Source organism: Nicotiana tabacum, chromosome 3 (genome assembly GCF_000715075.1).
Source record: "Nicotiana tabacum cultivar K326 chromosome 3, ASM71507v2, whole genome shotgun sequence".
Taxonomy (NCBI): domain Eukaryota; kingdom Viridiplantae; phylum Streptophyta; class Magnoliopsida; order Solanales; family Solanaceae; genus Nicotiana; species Nicotiana tabacum.
Window position 1 is genome coordinate 100,443,193 of NC_134082.1, and position 16,870 is coordinate 100,460,062.

Genomic DNA, 16,870 nt, shown 5'->3' on the forward strand with positions numbered 1-16,870 from the left:
TTTCATTGTAATTCAATGTATCTCGTTGTATTCCATGTATTTCATTGTATTCACTATTTTTTTTTCATTGTATTTCAATAAATCCCAATGTATTCTATGTATTTCATTGTATTCACTGTCTCACTATATGCCATGAATGTATTCATATATTTTTTTAAATTAATATAATTTATGTATTCAGATGTATTATATAATTTCTCTAAAGATTGCTATGTTTTGGGGGTATTTTTCGGTTGAGAATCTTTTTTATAACTGAAAATACAAAATTTATGTGTTATAATTGAGTTTGTTGAGTTATATTAGGAGTTTATTATGTTAATTGATTCACTTTCCGTTTTAAAAATAGTGTAATCCCCTATTTCACGCCGTCAATACAGTCGAATACAATAATTTGTCCAGCTGTAATCTCATGTTTCACTCCATGAATACAGCCAAATACACTCGAATACAACAATTAATTAATTGGACTTCCCTGATTCACGCTTATTTTTGCTACTATATGAATACAATAGCTTAAATACATCAAATACATCTTATAACCACAGAAAGGGTATCTATAATCCGTAATATAGCAAATGATATCTATAAATAACTAATTACTACTAAAAGATAGTGCTTTATGAAAATTTTTCTTCTTCAATCCCTCTTACTCTACCCCGGTAAAGAAAAAATAAACTGTGCCCAATGATGCAAAGTTATATTTCTTTTTCAGAAGACGTTTAACATTAAGCTAAATTTTGTGTCTGTTGTTCCCTCTAGTCCTTAAATTGTAGTAGGATGATCCACAATGCTGACATATATAGGACTCCAAAAATAAATGATTTAGAAGAGTTTTGGAACTTGATTTCAACCTGCCTGCACCATAACTGTAACGCAACAAGGATCAAACTGGATTTCAACATTGTGCACAATGTATCATTGGAGTTACTTTCCTTCTACAACATTTCATCTTTATTCTGAACTCTGTGTGCCATCTACAATTAACTATGAACCTATATGCAAATTGTGCCATATACAAAGCCACCCAAATTCCCTCAGGGTTAATACTATAAGTTGGGAAGAAGCCAAAAATTGAAGAGGGAAGACGCCAATGACAGAAACCAAGACAAGAAAGCCATGGCAGCAGAGAGTTGATATCGGCTGCATATATTCCCATCGCAGAACGGGCTACCAGAACGAATCAGGAGGTCAGAAGCACTAGCCGTTGAGCATGATGCAGCTAGTGACAGAAATGACAGGACCTGTTAGATGCGAGAACGAAAATACTTGGTTAGAAGAAGATTAATTGAAGGCAGAGTTTTCACTGTTTTGAACAAGGCACGTACCCAATCTCCTAATACAACTACTGAGATTATCCCAGGCTGACGAGATGGGCGTTTAATAAAAACTGAGAATGCATCCACCATCGCTAGTGTCAAGCTCCATGATATAACCAAACCCATCACTGTCACCAAAAAGCTGCAAGCAACATTAGCTGAATTAGGTAATTAACAGACAAATTGTGCCTCGGCAAGTAGAAGATTATTATCTGATACACCTTGATATCTAGATATTACTCTATGAGAGCAGATTACTTCATGTAAAGAACATATTATGATGATTCTAAGAAAAATGTAGTATATATGTGAATTAACTACAATAGCTCTTATCATCAGGCCGAAGAACAAATTCTTCGACTTCCTTATGCTCAGTGGCGGAGCAAGGAATTTCACTAAGGGTAGTCACAATATAAAGAAATAAACACACGAAGAAGTTAAGGGGTTCAATATATATTTAATATACATAAAAAATAAAGTTTTGACCCAACTACACGGTGCAATTTTCCGGCAAAGGAGTGTCCATTGACACCCCTTAGCCTAAGGTGGCTCCGCCACTGCAGTTATGCTATAGTGCCATTCTTTTCATTTCCGTTTTAAACCTCAAGTTCCAATGTTTGGCATACTTCAATCCTAGACTTGAAAAGTTTTTTTCTTTCTTTTTTGATAAGTCAGAAGTAAATTTCATATCATTTTAAAATAGATTGAATTTGGTCGAAATTAGAAGCAAACTATTTCTATCAATAATTAAGTCAAATTCACATATCTATTTTAATCACATTCTGTTTTTAGAGAATAACCACAAACAGCCAACCACAGATCTATTGGCAGAATCTGAATGCACTATCTTACTTTTCTTGTTTACAGAACTCTTACAAAAGAGAAAAGGGGCAGAGACTGAGATCATAAAGCGCCATACCAACCCTATATTGGCTAATGATTCATCAAATCAGTTGTAATTTACTTGGTGGTACCTATTACTAATGTAATCAAAGAGGTTCTAGAGACTATGTGCAAGCAACCCCGACTACTCCTTGAAAGAAGAAAAAAGGAAGAAGAAATGCAGGATAACACCTTATGAACAAAAGAGTTGTATGATTTGATATCATCATCAGCCAATAATACTGAACCATGGGCTTAAAAATGATAAGCCTATAATATTTAAATGAAGAAGTACATGAGTTCCCCAGAATTTCTAGTTTCATTATGATATTTCAATTGGTGACAAATAAGGAAATTATGAACCCAAAAACACTTCCAACTGGCAGATCTTAAGACGAACTCCAATAACAGTTATAAGCAAACGCTGTAATCAGCTCTACATCTCTAGATGCTCCTCTGAAGATAAGAGAGCTAGCAAATACAAACTATCAACAGAATCCAAGGTAATATTCGATGATCATTTCCACAACGACATGATTGATACCCGCTAAACTGCACTAATGAAACAAAACAACCGTATATACACTCCGCGTAAGCTTTCTAAAGGAGGTGCTACTGTTGTTCAGTACTTCCCAAAGTGTAAAATTGAAAATCAACCATAATACTCACATATTAGATATAGCTAGCTTTATTCACAGATCCTTTGTCTATCTATACCTAAGCTAACTTTAAAGGTCACATAAAGCACCGCTTAACAGCCATCGGTGCTCTCGCCGTCCACCCACGATTTGTTAATGAATTGATGTATAAAACTGAAGAAAGATATGTTAGACAGAAAAAAGAAAACAGCAGATGCACAGATCACATAAGCGACAAATGGAAAAGAATACTCCAACATCAATGCGTGACAAATGGAAAAGAATACTCCAACATCAATGCGTCTCACGTCTCATCCTAACCCGACAAATCAAGTTAATATGCGTTACGACAGAAACATAAATGATGATGACGAGGAGGAGAAGGGGCTGGATTCTTTAATTCTTCATAAACTTGAACCGTATCACGCTCGTCTATAAACACATAACAGTTGTCGCCACCCAATTAAAACTAGCTATACTTAGTCTGTACATGGATCGACACGTGTTTTACAAGGTAAGGTGGATTATGTTTCCAGGACAAAGAACAGCTGACATTCCAACAGCAAGTTTTTCTTCCTTGTCGCGAACGACACCAGATGACATCTGGCGAATTATTATCTCATTGACCTATTCTTCTCGCTCATGCCCTCTCACTCTCACCTTGTTCCCCTTCTTTAAAAAAATAATTTTCCAGGTCATCTCCTCCCAATCCTTCCTTCCAGCCCTCATTCAACTATTCTTTATTCATTATCTATATAAAAGTTTCTTCTATCTACCTGCAGTGGCGAGGTAGGATTTTCGCTAAGGGGGTTCAAAATATAAAAAAAAAAGTTAAAAAAGATTGTAGCTAGTGAAAATTGAACCAATGACTTTATAAAGATTTTGAAGCCCCTTGACTACTAAGTTATGTTTTTGGGTTGTGTCTTGGGGATTCAAAACATAATATATAGAGTTAAAAGTCAGATTTTTCTTTATATGTAGTTAATTTTTCGGCGAAGGGGGTTTGAGTGAACCCCTTCCACCCCCTAAATCCGCCCCTGTCTACTGAATTTAAAAGGCAAAAAACCGCCACTCGATTTGGGGCCCTCGATCCATCATAATAGATCAACCAAAGCAGTCTATAATTGCCGGTTTTTAGGAATGGAATTTATTGGAGATGTCTATGAAGCAGCTAAAGAAAATCGTGCCCCCAACCTTCCAACTGGAAAAACTTAAAACATAAAATTCAATTTCCGTTCTTCTCGTCTCTGTTAAAGCTGCCAAATGACTACAGGATGAATACCTCAATTCACCTTGTAATTTGAACTAAGTGCCTTTCCAAACTGGCAGTCAAACTAGTTTTCTCCGCCCGTAAAGGAAATAAAAATACCAACATGTCAAAAATTAATGATGACAAAAATTGAAAAGATAATCCATATAAGTTGGTAGCTCAATCTTCTATAAACCATTCAATATCAGATATCATCATGATCATCAAATTTTATACACATGCATATGGAACATAAAACAGTCAGAATTCTCCTAAAAATAGAAGTACCCAAAAATTCAAGAATCAAAGATATACATAATTAAACAGGAAAGCAAAACAAGGGTATTGTAGATAAAAGAAAAGTAAAGAAAACCCAGAAAGAGAAATATTACCAGAAAGAAGTGTAGCTATAGAAAGCAACATCCAAACACATGAAAAGAAGTGAAGCAACAGAGAATAGAGACTGTCCTAATCTCAAAGCCAAACTAGCACTTGTCCCTAAAGCCCCTGGAATTTCATCCATGTCATCACCGACATGCCACAGACAACTGCTTCACTTGTTTCAATTTTTTTGCTAAGATTATTATTAAGATCACAGTTGTTTGTCATATCCAATTTTAGCTTTCTCTGCAGGCCATGCCACGTTGAAGAACAACCGAACAGAGGCAAAGTGGAAATAGAATTTTGGGAAAACTAATGATAAGAAATGTAGTGATGTCTGTGTAATCGAAAAAAAAATAATGTTACTATTATACTCTCTATAATGTCTTTTTATGAACTTTATTGACAAGTTGGCAGTGGACTTGTGACTTTTTCGTCCGTCTTCTCTTTTGGCTAATACTATACGATTCTCTTTTCACAAGAATTATTGATCTTTCCTATTATCTTTCCCCACCGCACTTTTAAAAAAAAAAAAATTATACAGGACATTCACTTGTTGTCAGTCATAGTAAAAACGTTGACTCTAATTTGACATTAGTAACACCCACTAGCAAAGGGCGTTCAAAGTCTATTTTTAATCAATAACAAATAATATTTTGTCTTATATGTAATATAAATTTTCGGCGAAAGTTGTTTAATTGATCACCCTTAGGCCAACATAGTTTCGCCCCTGATAACAGCCTCTCCTAAGTTATTGTTAAAATTATGTGACTTGTGTTATTATGAGTTTTTTCCTCGAATAACATTGAAGATTCATATAGATTATCAAAATTAATTTGGGATTAAAACATTATTAATTGCGAGCATAATGAAAATATTTTTTGATATAGACATGATATTGGTAGGAGTTGTCTTGATTTTCTTACCATATTTGATTTTCTTATCTCATGAAGGAAAGGACAACATATTTACCATAATTGGGTTTTCCTTCTAACATAAACAAATTATAAATCTCTCATATTTGGCTAGTCCTTTTTCTCGTAGGAAAAGGTATGGACTTCTATAAATTGAGGATCCTTCCTTCTCATTCAGTAACATCCACAATGTAGCCATATAGGGTTTAAGAATCGTGTTTAGGGGGAGAGCTTTCCGGGACAAGTGTTAGTGTGTCACTTGTGTTTGCCTCTTCGTAAGGTTGTTCTCTCGATATTTTGTACTCTCTTTTATATGGTGGATTGCTCATCTCCCCCGTAGACGTAGGTCAATTGACTGTACCATGATAGATGTTTGTGTCTCTTTTGATAGATTTCTCTTTTACTGTCTGATGTATCGTCGTTTAAGGTTTGCGTTGAGAGCTTCCGCATGACTCATGATTATTTCGATCCTTATCATATATGTCCTTTGTTTGTCTTTTATTACTGAATGACGTGCTCTTGTGAAAAAAAAGATAATATAAAAAAAAAAAAAGACGTGCTCTTGTGTTTTCAGACCTTTCACTGATTTTGAGGTAAATTCAGAGTTAGAGTTATCAATCACGTCAAATATTTAGCAAATATTCACTAAATGTTCAATGACTAAACCCTTCTGCCCAGTATATTTGTATTGCGTTTGTTCAAAGGAGAAAAGTTGCTGAAGATTAATTATCCGCGTAATAAAAATGATATGATCAAATCTTCTAAATATCGAATTTATTGAGTGTAGTGTCAAATGGTCAGGAATTAAATGACATCTGCTTGTGAAAGAGTATAAAGAATGAGTGTAAGTAGAAAAGATAATCGAAGTATCCAACCATATCAACACCTAGATTTGAAATTAGATTAGGAAAAAATTTCCACATCTTATTAGAAAGGTGGGGTAACGAAGCTAATTAACAGAACGGAATTGAATATAGTTTTTTCTTATATACCTAACCTAACTAGTTTGAGATTAAGACACAGTGAAATTGATTGATTGTATTTCGTCCCTAAGTTTTGACATTTACTTCTTAAAATTTCTCATTTTGTTTGTTTACAGAACCAAATACAAATTCCCATGACACAAGAGACGCATGTGTCCACCATAAGGATAAAATATAGGTAAAATAGGGCAACATATCCAATTAGGGTGAAGAAAGACGAAAACAGTTTTCAAAATCATAACCGGGTATCACTTAGAAAATAAGATTTTAAGTAACAATATTCTATGGGGACCACTTTAGTCGCCAATAATAGTGTATGCCGCGAGTTTGCGACCTATCTTATATTTATTTAGTGGCACATTTGTTTATTTTTATGTGGTGTTCTTTGTCGCCACAAAAGCTAATAATGAAACGAATTAAATTTTGTGACGACTAATAAAAGGTAAACAAATGCGCCACACAAAAGTTTAAGCTAGGTTGTTGGTCCAAGTGGCGGTGCACTTTTGGTGGCGACTAAAGTAGTTGCCACAATAACAACTATAACAACAAATCAGTAGAATCCCACTAAAAATAGTCGCCACAGAATATCAAAAATATAGTGATTGTATCATTATCACTTGCGGAATATTGATTCTTGCTGTTATCAGTTGTGAATTGACTCAGGAAAATGGGTTCTATAGCCTAGCCCTGGATGCAATGTAACAAGTCCATATTTAACACTTTGGTATAAGCTACCACATTAGGTAGCCCTTCCAGAAGTAAGAGGAGCAATTTGATGCTTGGAACCAGAATAATGAATTGTAGATGTTATGGTAATCAGTTTGAAATTGATCAGATGCGTGTTTCATGGAAACCCATCATAAAGTTTCACCTTTACTTGATTTACTTCTTGCTCTTATTTTCTCTCATCTTTTAGCTTAATTATTGGCTCCAAGAGAATTCCAATCTTGGTGTTGCTTGGCTTATGAACCATCTTCGTGTAAGTTATTCTAGATGCATATTTTATCTTTCTTACTTATGCACATACAGCGTATCGAACCATGTTGTTTGTCAATTATAACAATCACCATTTTTCTGCCTTACTTGTGTATGTGATAGTGTTTGACATTTCTCAAATGGATTGGTGTCTCAGGTAAATGTCCGAGATTCATTATATGCATAACTCAACCAAACTTACCTTTGGCATGCCAAGTACATACAAATTTGATAATTATATCCGAATCTAAGCAACATAGATTGCCTTCAAATTTATACTTTTCTGAGATGAGCAGTACTACGCACTCTTTCTAAGTAAATATGAGCGTCAAAACCATTTTGCAACTCACTATAAGAATGGATTATTACTTATGCTTTATAATATACAGCAAGATGGTTGTCTCATTACTTGTCCAATTGGGTCACAGCAAGTTCAAACCTTAGTAACTTAGAACAAAAATTAAAAACCAAGAAATCATCCACTCTCTATGAGTCAAGCTGAGCATACCAGATACCCTGGATTTTTACATCCTTAGGTACCTTTGCTCCCAAATCAGTATCAGATGGCTGAATGCTCTCAAACACACCAATCACCTCACCAGTCTCCGGCTTGCTCCGTGTAACACTCAGCGTGATCTTCCCTGTTGAAGACGCAGTGTTCTTTACGTTCTCCTTCTCGAGCTCCTCCTCGTCTCCTCTCCCTCCAGCTGGCAATGCAACAGCATTGTCGTAACCAGTAGATCCACCCCTTCCCTTTGGGTCAAGGAATGATGATCCTCTGTATGATGGGACAAGGAACTCGCCACTAAAGCTGTCGGGCTTTCCAGATGCCACGAGCTGTTTGATTGTGAAGAGGAAGGGCACGCGCTCACCACCAGGAAGCTGAACTGTAACAGCAGCATAATCAATTCCGTCTTTCTCCTCAAACTTAACGGTGCCATCAGGGGATACTTCAAAGGGTCCCTCAATCTCATCAAGAGTGTAGGTTAAGCGCGTCATGAGCTTGGTTTTTTGGAATTCTGGGGGTGCATTCTTGCTTACGCTCTCTGCCTTGACGGTGAATGAAGTGGGCTCTAAGCAGAACTTCTTGGCGTTGTATTTGCCTGGCTTGAAGGCAAAGCTATCAACACCTCCATCTATTGTTGGGCATTGGTTGGCAGTTCCAGTTCCTTTAACTTCCATGTATGTCTTGCTCTGGATTTCGTCATAGGTTAGACGCTTTGGAACGCCTTCAGCATTTGCTCCCTATACGATCAAATCGCACAATCTTTAGAAATCTTCTTTCCATAAACAAGAAGTCAAAAGAAAAATAAGAAAAAAAGCATAAAACAGTCAATCATTGAACTTCCTGTATAACATATTCTTATTAGTAGAGGGATACGATAAATAAAAAAGGCAGCCCGGTGCACTAAGCTCTCGCTATGCGCGGGGTCCAGGGAAGGGCCTGACCACAAGGGTCTATTGTAGGCAGTCTTAACCTGCATTTCTGCAAGAGGGTGTTTCTACGGCTCGAACCCGTGACCCTCCTGGTCACATGGCAACTTTACTAGTTGCCAAGCTCCCCTTCTGTAGAGGGATCCTATGTAACTGATAAATTGTACTTATAAACCTTCCCCCATACAACACTGGAGTATAATTCACTAACAAGTTTTAAATCAAGGGAATCTCAATCCTTGACATATACCTGAAATTGTCCTATCTAGGATTCACAACACTTAACTATGCAGATTTGCAATAGATGGGAAATACGAATATGAAGCAAGGCGGAACATGTTGATACGTAATTAAGTAAATAAAATTGTGACTCTCGCGAATTCAAACTTTCTTTTTGATGTTGCCATCGCATAAAAACATAAACCTTGAGGCTTAATAGCTAAATACATGGCAATTGAACCATGTGATCAAACAGTTCTCCTTTCTAACTGATCCATTGTGTATCACGTCGACCTATCCATAGAGGAAGAAGGCATATGCTCAAGTCTAAAATATTTCCTACTATAGTCTTTAGCAGACAAGGGTCCTCAGTTAAGATCTAAGGTTACTCGTTAGAATTTTCACGTGTTTGGAGCATTCGAAAGAATCAAGCCCACATGTGAAGGCGAAGTTTTAAGACATAATTAAGTATAAAGTATGCTCTGGCTAACACTTCAAGCTTTTTAACAAGATGGTCGCAATTTAGCAGAACTAAGACATTAACTTACGGAGACAACAAGGGCAGAAGTGGCAAGAGCAAATCCAGCAATCTTAGCAGCATCAGTACACTTCTGAGCCAAATCTTTAAGATCAGATTGCAAAGAGCAAGTCAGCCTAGCAGCAGCTGGTTCAACACCAAATGCCTTGCTCAAACTTTGAGATGACCTCAACTGCAAGTTGTTTCTGGCTGAGACAACACCAACCTTGGTTGGTTGCATAAGAGTAGCAGCTGCTTGTAAAGAGGCTGCCATTTTTTCTTTTCTGATCAGTCTTTGTGCTCTTCTTTGTTTCTGTTTATTAGAAAGTAAGAAGAGTGGCAGTTGGATGGTGAGATTGCAGAAATTATTTTTGGTGGCTTTGCTGTGAGTAGTAAGATAAGAGATAGGATAAGGTCTTCTTTCATTGGTTAGCCTGAGAATGTCTCGGGTTTGGTAGCTTGCCATGTGGCAAAGTTAGTATTTAGGATATAGATACTCATTCCTTTTATCTTGCAATAAAATTGATTGACAACCACGTTTTTATTATATTTGATACTATTAAGAAAATTAAGATAATAAATTAATAAACAGTAAATAAAGAATTCTACTATCCGGATTTGTATTTTGTTTGACAGGATACATTTGAATTTTGCTAAAGAACAGAACCTATTCCTTTTGAGCTCGAAATTTAGGAGATGTGAACTGGATCTTCTGACGATAGGCGAAGTATCTGAAGAAGAACATTCTGGGTAACTCTTCCAAACAAGGGTATCGGCACTTATTTAAAGGGTATTTGAAGTATTACATATACTGGGAAATGACAGCCAAAAGGAGAGGCAAAAAATACCATTATAGTGGCCCATGCAGGTCTCGAACCTGCGACCTTCGCGTTATTAGCACGACGCTCTAACCAACTGAGCTAATGAGCCATGTGGCAAACTGACTATTCTTTATGTATTTATACTAAACACTCTTCTGCCTCTTCCGGTTATCCCTTTATTTGTATTTGCCCGGTGGGTTTGAATTTCTATACTACCTCACCTATCAGGGTAAGCAATTATAGGATAATCCATTAACCCAATACGTTAATACTCACTATTCTTCTTTTATTTGTTGACCATATCCGAATAGTTGTAACACAAAATCCTGACACTTAAAAGCTCAGGCCGATTTGTGAATGCGATATTTTGAACTTTTAATACACTTTGGCTGCTTGAGGAATCGAAATAACTATTGTAGAGATTTCACCAAATTGCAGGTGCATTAACGGTCCGTGCCTTTTGGCTAAATCTCTTGAGTATGGTGAGTTAATATTCTTATTAAGTGGTGAATGCTACCTGGGAGAGGCAATTTCCATGGATCTGGAGGCAAGTTTAGAGTAGGTGTTTTTGCTAATTTCTTAGTCACTTCACAATCTGAAGGAAAAGTAATGTGAGGGAAGTGGCAATAGCTGCTGGGACCGAAAAAATCGTCTTTCATACGGAAGCTAGTAAAGTAAACTTTGAACGACGATAAATCATACAACAAAAGAGAAATCTACCAAAAAAGACACAAACATTTAATGTGGTTCGGTCAATTGACTTATGTCTACGGCGGAGATGAGCAATCCACTATAATAAAAAGAGAGTACAAAATATCAAGAGAACAACTTCACGAAGAGGCAAACACAAGTGATACACTAACACTTGTCCCGTAAAGTTCTCCCTCTAAACACGACTCTCAAACCCCGTATGGTTACATTGTGGATGCTACTGAATGAGAAGGACGGATCTTTAATTTATAAAACTTCAAATCTTTTCCTACAAGAAAAAAGACTAGCCAAATATGGGAGATTTGTAATTTCTTTTTATAAGAAGGAAAACCCAATTAAGGTAAGCATGTTGCTCTTTACTTCAACAAATAGGAAAACCAAATATCGTAAAAAAATTATGGCAAACGCCTAACAATAGGAAGGGAATAAAGTTATAGCTCCATTATTGTTGGAGGAGGAAATAGCAGCAGCTGGATATATCCTTTGAAGAATGCTTGCTACTCTTTTTGTAAGCAAATTTTTGTTTATTTAATTTCTTGAACACACGATTTCTTTGAAGTTTGATTTCGGTAACCAAATATATTTATGTAAACTCTTTTATATTATTTAGGATGAGTGAAACTTACCCAAAGTATAAGAATTGGCTCATGTCGTATTACTTGGCCCCTCTTCTCAAATCAAGTATAGGACTAAAATCGAAAAAGATTTACATGAATTTTGTAAAGGGCAAAGGAAATATTTGTTGGGACCCACCGTGTACAACATAAGGTGTTTTCCCTAGTTATCATAGTATCAAATATTTGAGTTATTTTATCATGTATAAACAATCTTAAAATTTAAACTTTCTCGGTAAATATAGATAATCATTGGATATTAATTTAGAAACACTACATGAAAAAGATTAACCATTTCTCAAATCTCCTAGTTATAATTCTATTTTTCTTTTTTGGTACCATTCTCGCTGGTGTTATTGGATCCTAAAAATAGTCAGGAAGCAGAAAAATAACTCATATTTATGGCAAAACAATCAAAGTTTGAGACTATGAAGGACTCTTTGGATACGACTTGACCATTTTACTACTACTTGAACTCTCATTTGGTGTGTTGATATCTTTCAAAAAAAATTCTATTTTACAATTTCAGTTTCTAAAACTTCATTTTTCAATAACAATTATTTTTATAATAATGTAAGTGAAAATATTATCCTTAATTCAAAATTCATTTTAGTCGGCTATCTAAAAATTTAAAAAATTCTTTAGCTAGTGAATTCTTTAATTAAGAAACATTACATAAAAAAAAGACTAACATTTTCTCAAATCTTGTAGTGATAATTTTATTTTTGCATCATTTTCATTGGTATCATTGCAACCTAAAAATAGCTACAAAGTGAAATAATAACTCGTATTTATGACAAAACACAAAGTTTGACACAATATGAATGATTCTTTGGTTACGATGTGACTCTTTTACTACGACTTAAACTCTTATTTGGTATGTTGTTATCTTTCAAAAAATATTTCTATTTTGAAATTTCAATTTCTAAAATTTTATATATATTTCAATAATGATTATCTTTATAATGATGCAAGTGAAAATATATTTTTCATTTAAAATCCACCTTAATCGGCTATCTAAAAATTTAAATTCTTTAGCTGGTGAAACTTTATTTTAGTATGACTCCATTTTGAATTTATCGATATCTCTAGTCACATATTTTGAATTTTGAATATCCTATGTATACAGATTTTTTATTCTTTGAATCATTAAATATTAAATTAGTTGATTGTTATTATATAACATTGCATATATTATGTTAAAATTGTCATGTAGTTTTTTCTCGACACCATACTTGACTTAACTTCAATGCAAACTATTCAAATTGCATTTAAATTTAAATTCAAATATCATATCAGTTTGTTTGTAATAGTAATTTTTTAAAAACGATACACAATGTAAATCTGATATCCTTATCTTATAATCTATGTATTTCAGTTGAAAAAAATATTTGAAATCGATGAGATCAGCTTACAAAATATTTATACTCAACAAAGATGAAACAGAAGAAGAAATTCGTTGTCATCTCTTATTTCTGATTTTTAGATTTTTCATATATTCTTTTCTATATTTATTTTCTTTTATCTTATTTTTTATGTCTTTCTTTATTTTGTTACAAAAAATTAATTTATTTTGCTATAAAAGGATGAGTTTTAGTAGAAATTATCTACATAAGAACTTTAGTTATATTTTTAGTCTTTGGTTGAAATTCTTTCATATTTTCTTTTGGTTTTATCTAATCAACCTAAATAGGTACTCACCCAACCACTTAAATTAAAATTGAAAGATGTATAATTTATATATAATCCATGTGTATTAGCTATATGAAGTAAACAATAAATCTGGCCGAATATTCTTATAAGATTATGGTTTCTTGATTTAATCCATGATATGACTTCTATTATAATATTTTAAAATTATCTACTAAAATTTAAAAATATCTTATATTTTTATTCTTAAAATTACATTATACTTTAAAATATAATCCCATTTTGAATAATTTATTTACTTTTTAAAAAAAATATTTTACATCATAACATTATTTTTTTAAAAAAAATATACTTTTTGTTACACTTGAAAATCGCTATAGAAACTATCAGTTAGAACCAATATCCCTCTTGTTGAATTCGAGAAAAAAACCTTTCACATAATCTAATGATTCAAAACTAATATTTTTCAACGAAAAAAATATTATACCCTTGCAATGTTGGCTTGATTGCGGCTAAATGAAGAGGTTTCAGCTTATATCCTCAAATTCCTAGAATGTGCTAAATTGAAATTAGTGATAGCAATTATATATCCAAAGTTTTGTTATTTGTTTGATGTCCATTTGTACAAATTGACTCTTCAAAGTAACATTCTTCAAAAAGAAAAAAGAAACAACTTTTTTTTTTAATATTGACTAATTTTTGTGATGTTTATTTCTCCTGCATGTAGGTTTACTTCATTACATATGTAAGTAAATTTTTATTTGATTTTTAAACTCTTTTTTGTTATCTAGATAAACATAGACGTGTACCCTATATATTATATTTATGTTAAAAGAAATTCACTTTATTCAAATCTAGCTATAATATTTTAAAGAACTATAATTATAGAGTTTTAACTGTGAAAGAGTTTTATAGTTAACGTGTTTTCCCTAGTTATCATAGTAAATGCTTTCAGGAATCAGGGTGCACATATAGCCACCGTGGTTCAGTTGGCTATTTTTTCTTTTTAAGGGGTCGTTTGGTACGAGGTATAAGAAGGTATAGTGTTGGTATAAAAATTTAATACCACATTAATACTTCGTTTGGTTAGCAAACCAGTTATAAGTTATCCCAGGATTAAAATTAACATCGGGATAACTTATACCTTATAGAGGGTGGGGTAATTAGCACTGTCACACCTCCTTTTTCCGCCCTCGCGGGGGTACAGAAGTTTTTTCCAATTAAAGGACAGTCGAAACAGGATTTATTTCTTTATTTCAGAGTCGCCACTTGGGAGATTTAGGGTGTCCCAAGTCACCTATTTTAATCCCGAATCGAGGAAAAGAATGACTCTGTATTACAGTCTGCGCACCAGAAATCCGGATAAGGAATTCTGTTAACCCGGGAGAAGGTGTTAGGCATTCCCGAGTTCCGTGGTTCTAGCACGGTCGCTTAACTGTTATATTCGGCTTGATTATCTAATATAATACGTAATATAAACTTATGTGCAAATTTTATCCCTTAGCCGCTTTTATTATTCTTTTTATTTATTGTTATTATTTTACGAAAAATTGCAACATTGTGAAAACGTATTTCAAATCACGTCGCAATCAATTGCACCCGTGGTTATCGACACATTTCGACTCCGTTGAGATTTAGATTTGGGTTACATAAATGCACACCCGTATTTAATGAAATAACATTATTAAATACGCGCCTAGAGCGACTAACATGTCATTATTTTAGGTAAGGCCGTGAAATTTGCTAAAACGGCTCCTCCCTAATTCTAAGCAATTAACTGTACATTTATTGAGGGCCCCGAAATCTATACATTTCATTAAGCGAGGCTCATCTCATTTATTTTAAATGGACAAATCTTAAAGCGACTACATTTTTTCTATAAAAATTAGTCTCTAAAATAAAGAAAGAAAAATCCTAATTAATTACTAGCTTTTATTATTTTAAGAAAACATGACATGCTAATTGCTTGGTTAATACAAATATTGATGAAAAAAGGAATTTTACTCTTAATTTCGAAATTATAAATAAAATAAAAATTCAACAACTAATATTCAAAATAAACAAATATAGCTAGATTAAAACTCAGCATTGTTATTTTTTTTAAAAAAATATTATTTAGATTAATTATTCACAATCACTTGAAACTAGATTTAACCATAATTACTAAAGCTTATTAGAAAGTTTATTAGACTTAAACGTTCTTCTAATCTTGCTTAAGCTCAAGTCATGCCTTAATGCCTAATTTACGATGTTTAATTTAAATTCATGTTTTAGCTAAATTTAGCTACTTGCTCATGATCAACCTATAATCTTGAAGCCTTCATAACTAGTGAATTAACCTGTTTTGCCGAACTGATTTATTACAGACTAACTTATGATATTATTTTCTTATTCCAGCTATTATTTAGTAATTCATGAAATAGCTTAAATACAATCAACAAAAGGAACAAAGAAAAAAAACGAAATTAAAACTTCAAATTTTCATTCTTCATATGTATTCATGCTTCATATTTCGGATTACAATAACCAGCTTTTCAGTTGTGTACCTGATATTGGAAGCAAAAGAAAATGAATATGAGAATCAGCAGCAGCAGTAAAATCAGTACAACACAGCAACAATAGCCCAGCAACAGTAACAACTCAGTAATAGACCGGTGGAGTAGTAATCCCAAAAAAAAAAAAAAGCTTCCAGCTTTGATGAAACAACAATTAATTCTGATTTCAAACAACAAAAGAAAGCAGAATATTTTTTTTTAGTTTTTTTTTATTTTTGAAAGTTTAAATATTTTTCGGAATTTTCTCTCTCTTAAATGTTCAGCCCTTTTCTCTCTCTTATTTTTTCTTTCAGATTCGTTTCTCTTATCTGTGTATTTTTCTCTGTTTCTGTGTGTTTTTTTTTGTCTATCTCTTTTTTTTGTCCCCCTAAATATGATTTCAAGACTTCATATATATAATCTCATCCCATAAATCTTTCAATTAATTAAAATTAATATTTTTTCTCTACCCAACCCATTATCTTCCCACTCATCCCCATTACATTAAATAAACATATCACACTACCCCATTTCATTTTGTCCCCCATGCCTAACATAAAATAATGCAAGATTCCCCCTTTAAATTAAATCTTGTCCCCCCTTTATATTAAATAACCATATCACAACCCACCCCATTTTATTTTGTCCCCCATGCTTCATATAAACAATTACAAAATGTACAATTCCTAAACTACCCCTCTGACCCTATTGCAAATTACTATTTTACCCCCGAAAGTACTATAAATTACCAAACTACCCATCAGCTATAACACATCAATTAATCAAACTTAACCAAAATATAGACAATATGATCAATTTCTAACAATGTTCAAACAACAATATGAACACGGATGAACATCATAACAACAATATCACATGAACACGATTTTAACAACATTTCAACAACAAATCAACATGAACACAAATTGAACAACAAAGAACAACTAAAATTTGATTGAACAATATTTTAGCAACAAACAATCCTATTTTCGGATTCAACAACTACAACAAACAAGTATATTTAGATTTCTA

General features: G+C 33.5%; 2 protein-coding genes and 1 non-coding gene across 3 annotated transcripts; all 3 read right to left on the reverse strand.

Moving 5' to 3' along the window:
* Window positions 1-869: 869 nt before the first annotated feature.
* LOC107811351 (CASP-like protein ARALYDRAFT_485429) lies at window positions 870-4,757 on the reverse strand. Its single transcript, XM_016636259.2, has 3 exons — window positions 4,478-4,757; window positions 1,326-1,458; window positions 870-1,241 (listed from the first exon to the last, which is right to left on the reverse strand). Exons 1-3 carry the CDS (start codon window positions 4,606-4,608, stop codon window positions 1,047-1,049), a joined length of 459 nt encoding a protein of 152 aa, XP_016491745.1. The 5' UTR covers window positions 4,609-4,757; the 3' UTR covers window positions 870-1,046.
* A 2,918-nt stretch (window positions 4,758-7,675) lies between these two features.
* LOC107811352 (oxygen-evolving enhancer protein 1, chloroplastic-like) lies at window positions 7,676-10,258 on the reverse strand. The gene is made up of 2 exons (XM_016636260.2): window positions 9,540-10,258; window positions 7,676-8,583 (listed from the first exon to the last, which is right to left on the reverse strand). The coding sequence occupies exons 1-2, from the start codon at window positions 9,972-9,974 to the stop codon at window positions 7,825-7,827; spliced, it is 1,194 nt and encodes a 397-aa protein (XP_016491746.1). The 5' UTR covers window positions 9,975-10,258; the 3' UTR covers window positions 7,676-7,824.
* Window positions 10,259-10,364: 106 nt separating this feature from the next.
* On the reverse strand, window positions 10,365-10,438 carry TRNAI-AAU (transfer RNA isoleucine (anticodon AAU)). The gene has a single exon. It is a non-coding gene; the product is annotated as a tRNA-Ile (tRNA).
* Window positions 10,439-16,870: the final 6,432 nt, after the last annotated feature.

What these genes read in the sequence shown, in the direction of transcription:
- LOC107811351 (XM_016636259.2), bottom strand. Translation starts at nt 4,608, where the DNA reads ATGGATGAAATTCCAGGGGCTTTAGGGACAAGTGCTAGTTTGGCTTTG. An exon ending in TATAGCTACACTTCTTTCTG is followed by an intron (nt 1,459 to 4,477) that starts GTAATATTTCTC and finishes TGTTGCTTGCAG; the next exon opens with CTTTTTGGTGACAGTGATGG. An exon ending in TAGTTGTATTAGGAGATTGG is followed by an intron (nt 1,242 to 1,325) that starts GTACGTGCCTTG and finishes CGCATCTAACAG; the next exon opens with GTCCTGTCATTTCTGTCACT.
- LOC107811352 (XM_016636260.2), bottom strand. Translation starts at nt 9,974, where the DNA reads ATGGCAAGCTACCAAACCCGAGACATTCTCAGGCTAACCAATGAAAGA. An exon ending in CTTCTGCCCTTGTTGTCTCC is followed by an intron (nt 8,584 to 9,539) that starts GTAAGTTAATGT and finishes TTGATCGTATAG; the next exon opens with GGAGCAAATGCTGAAGGCGT.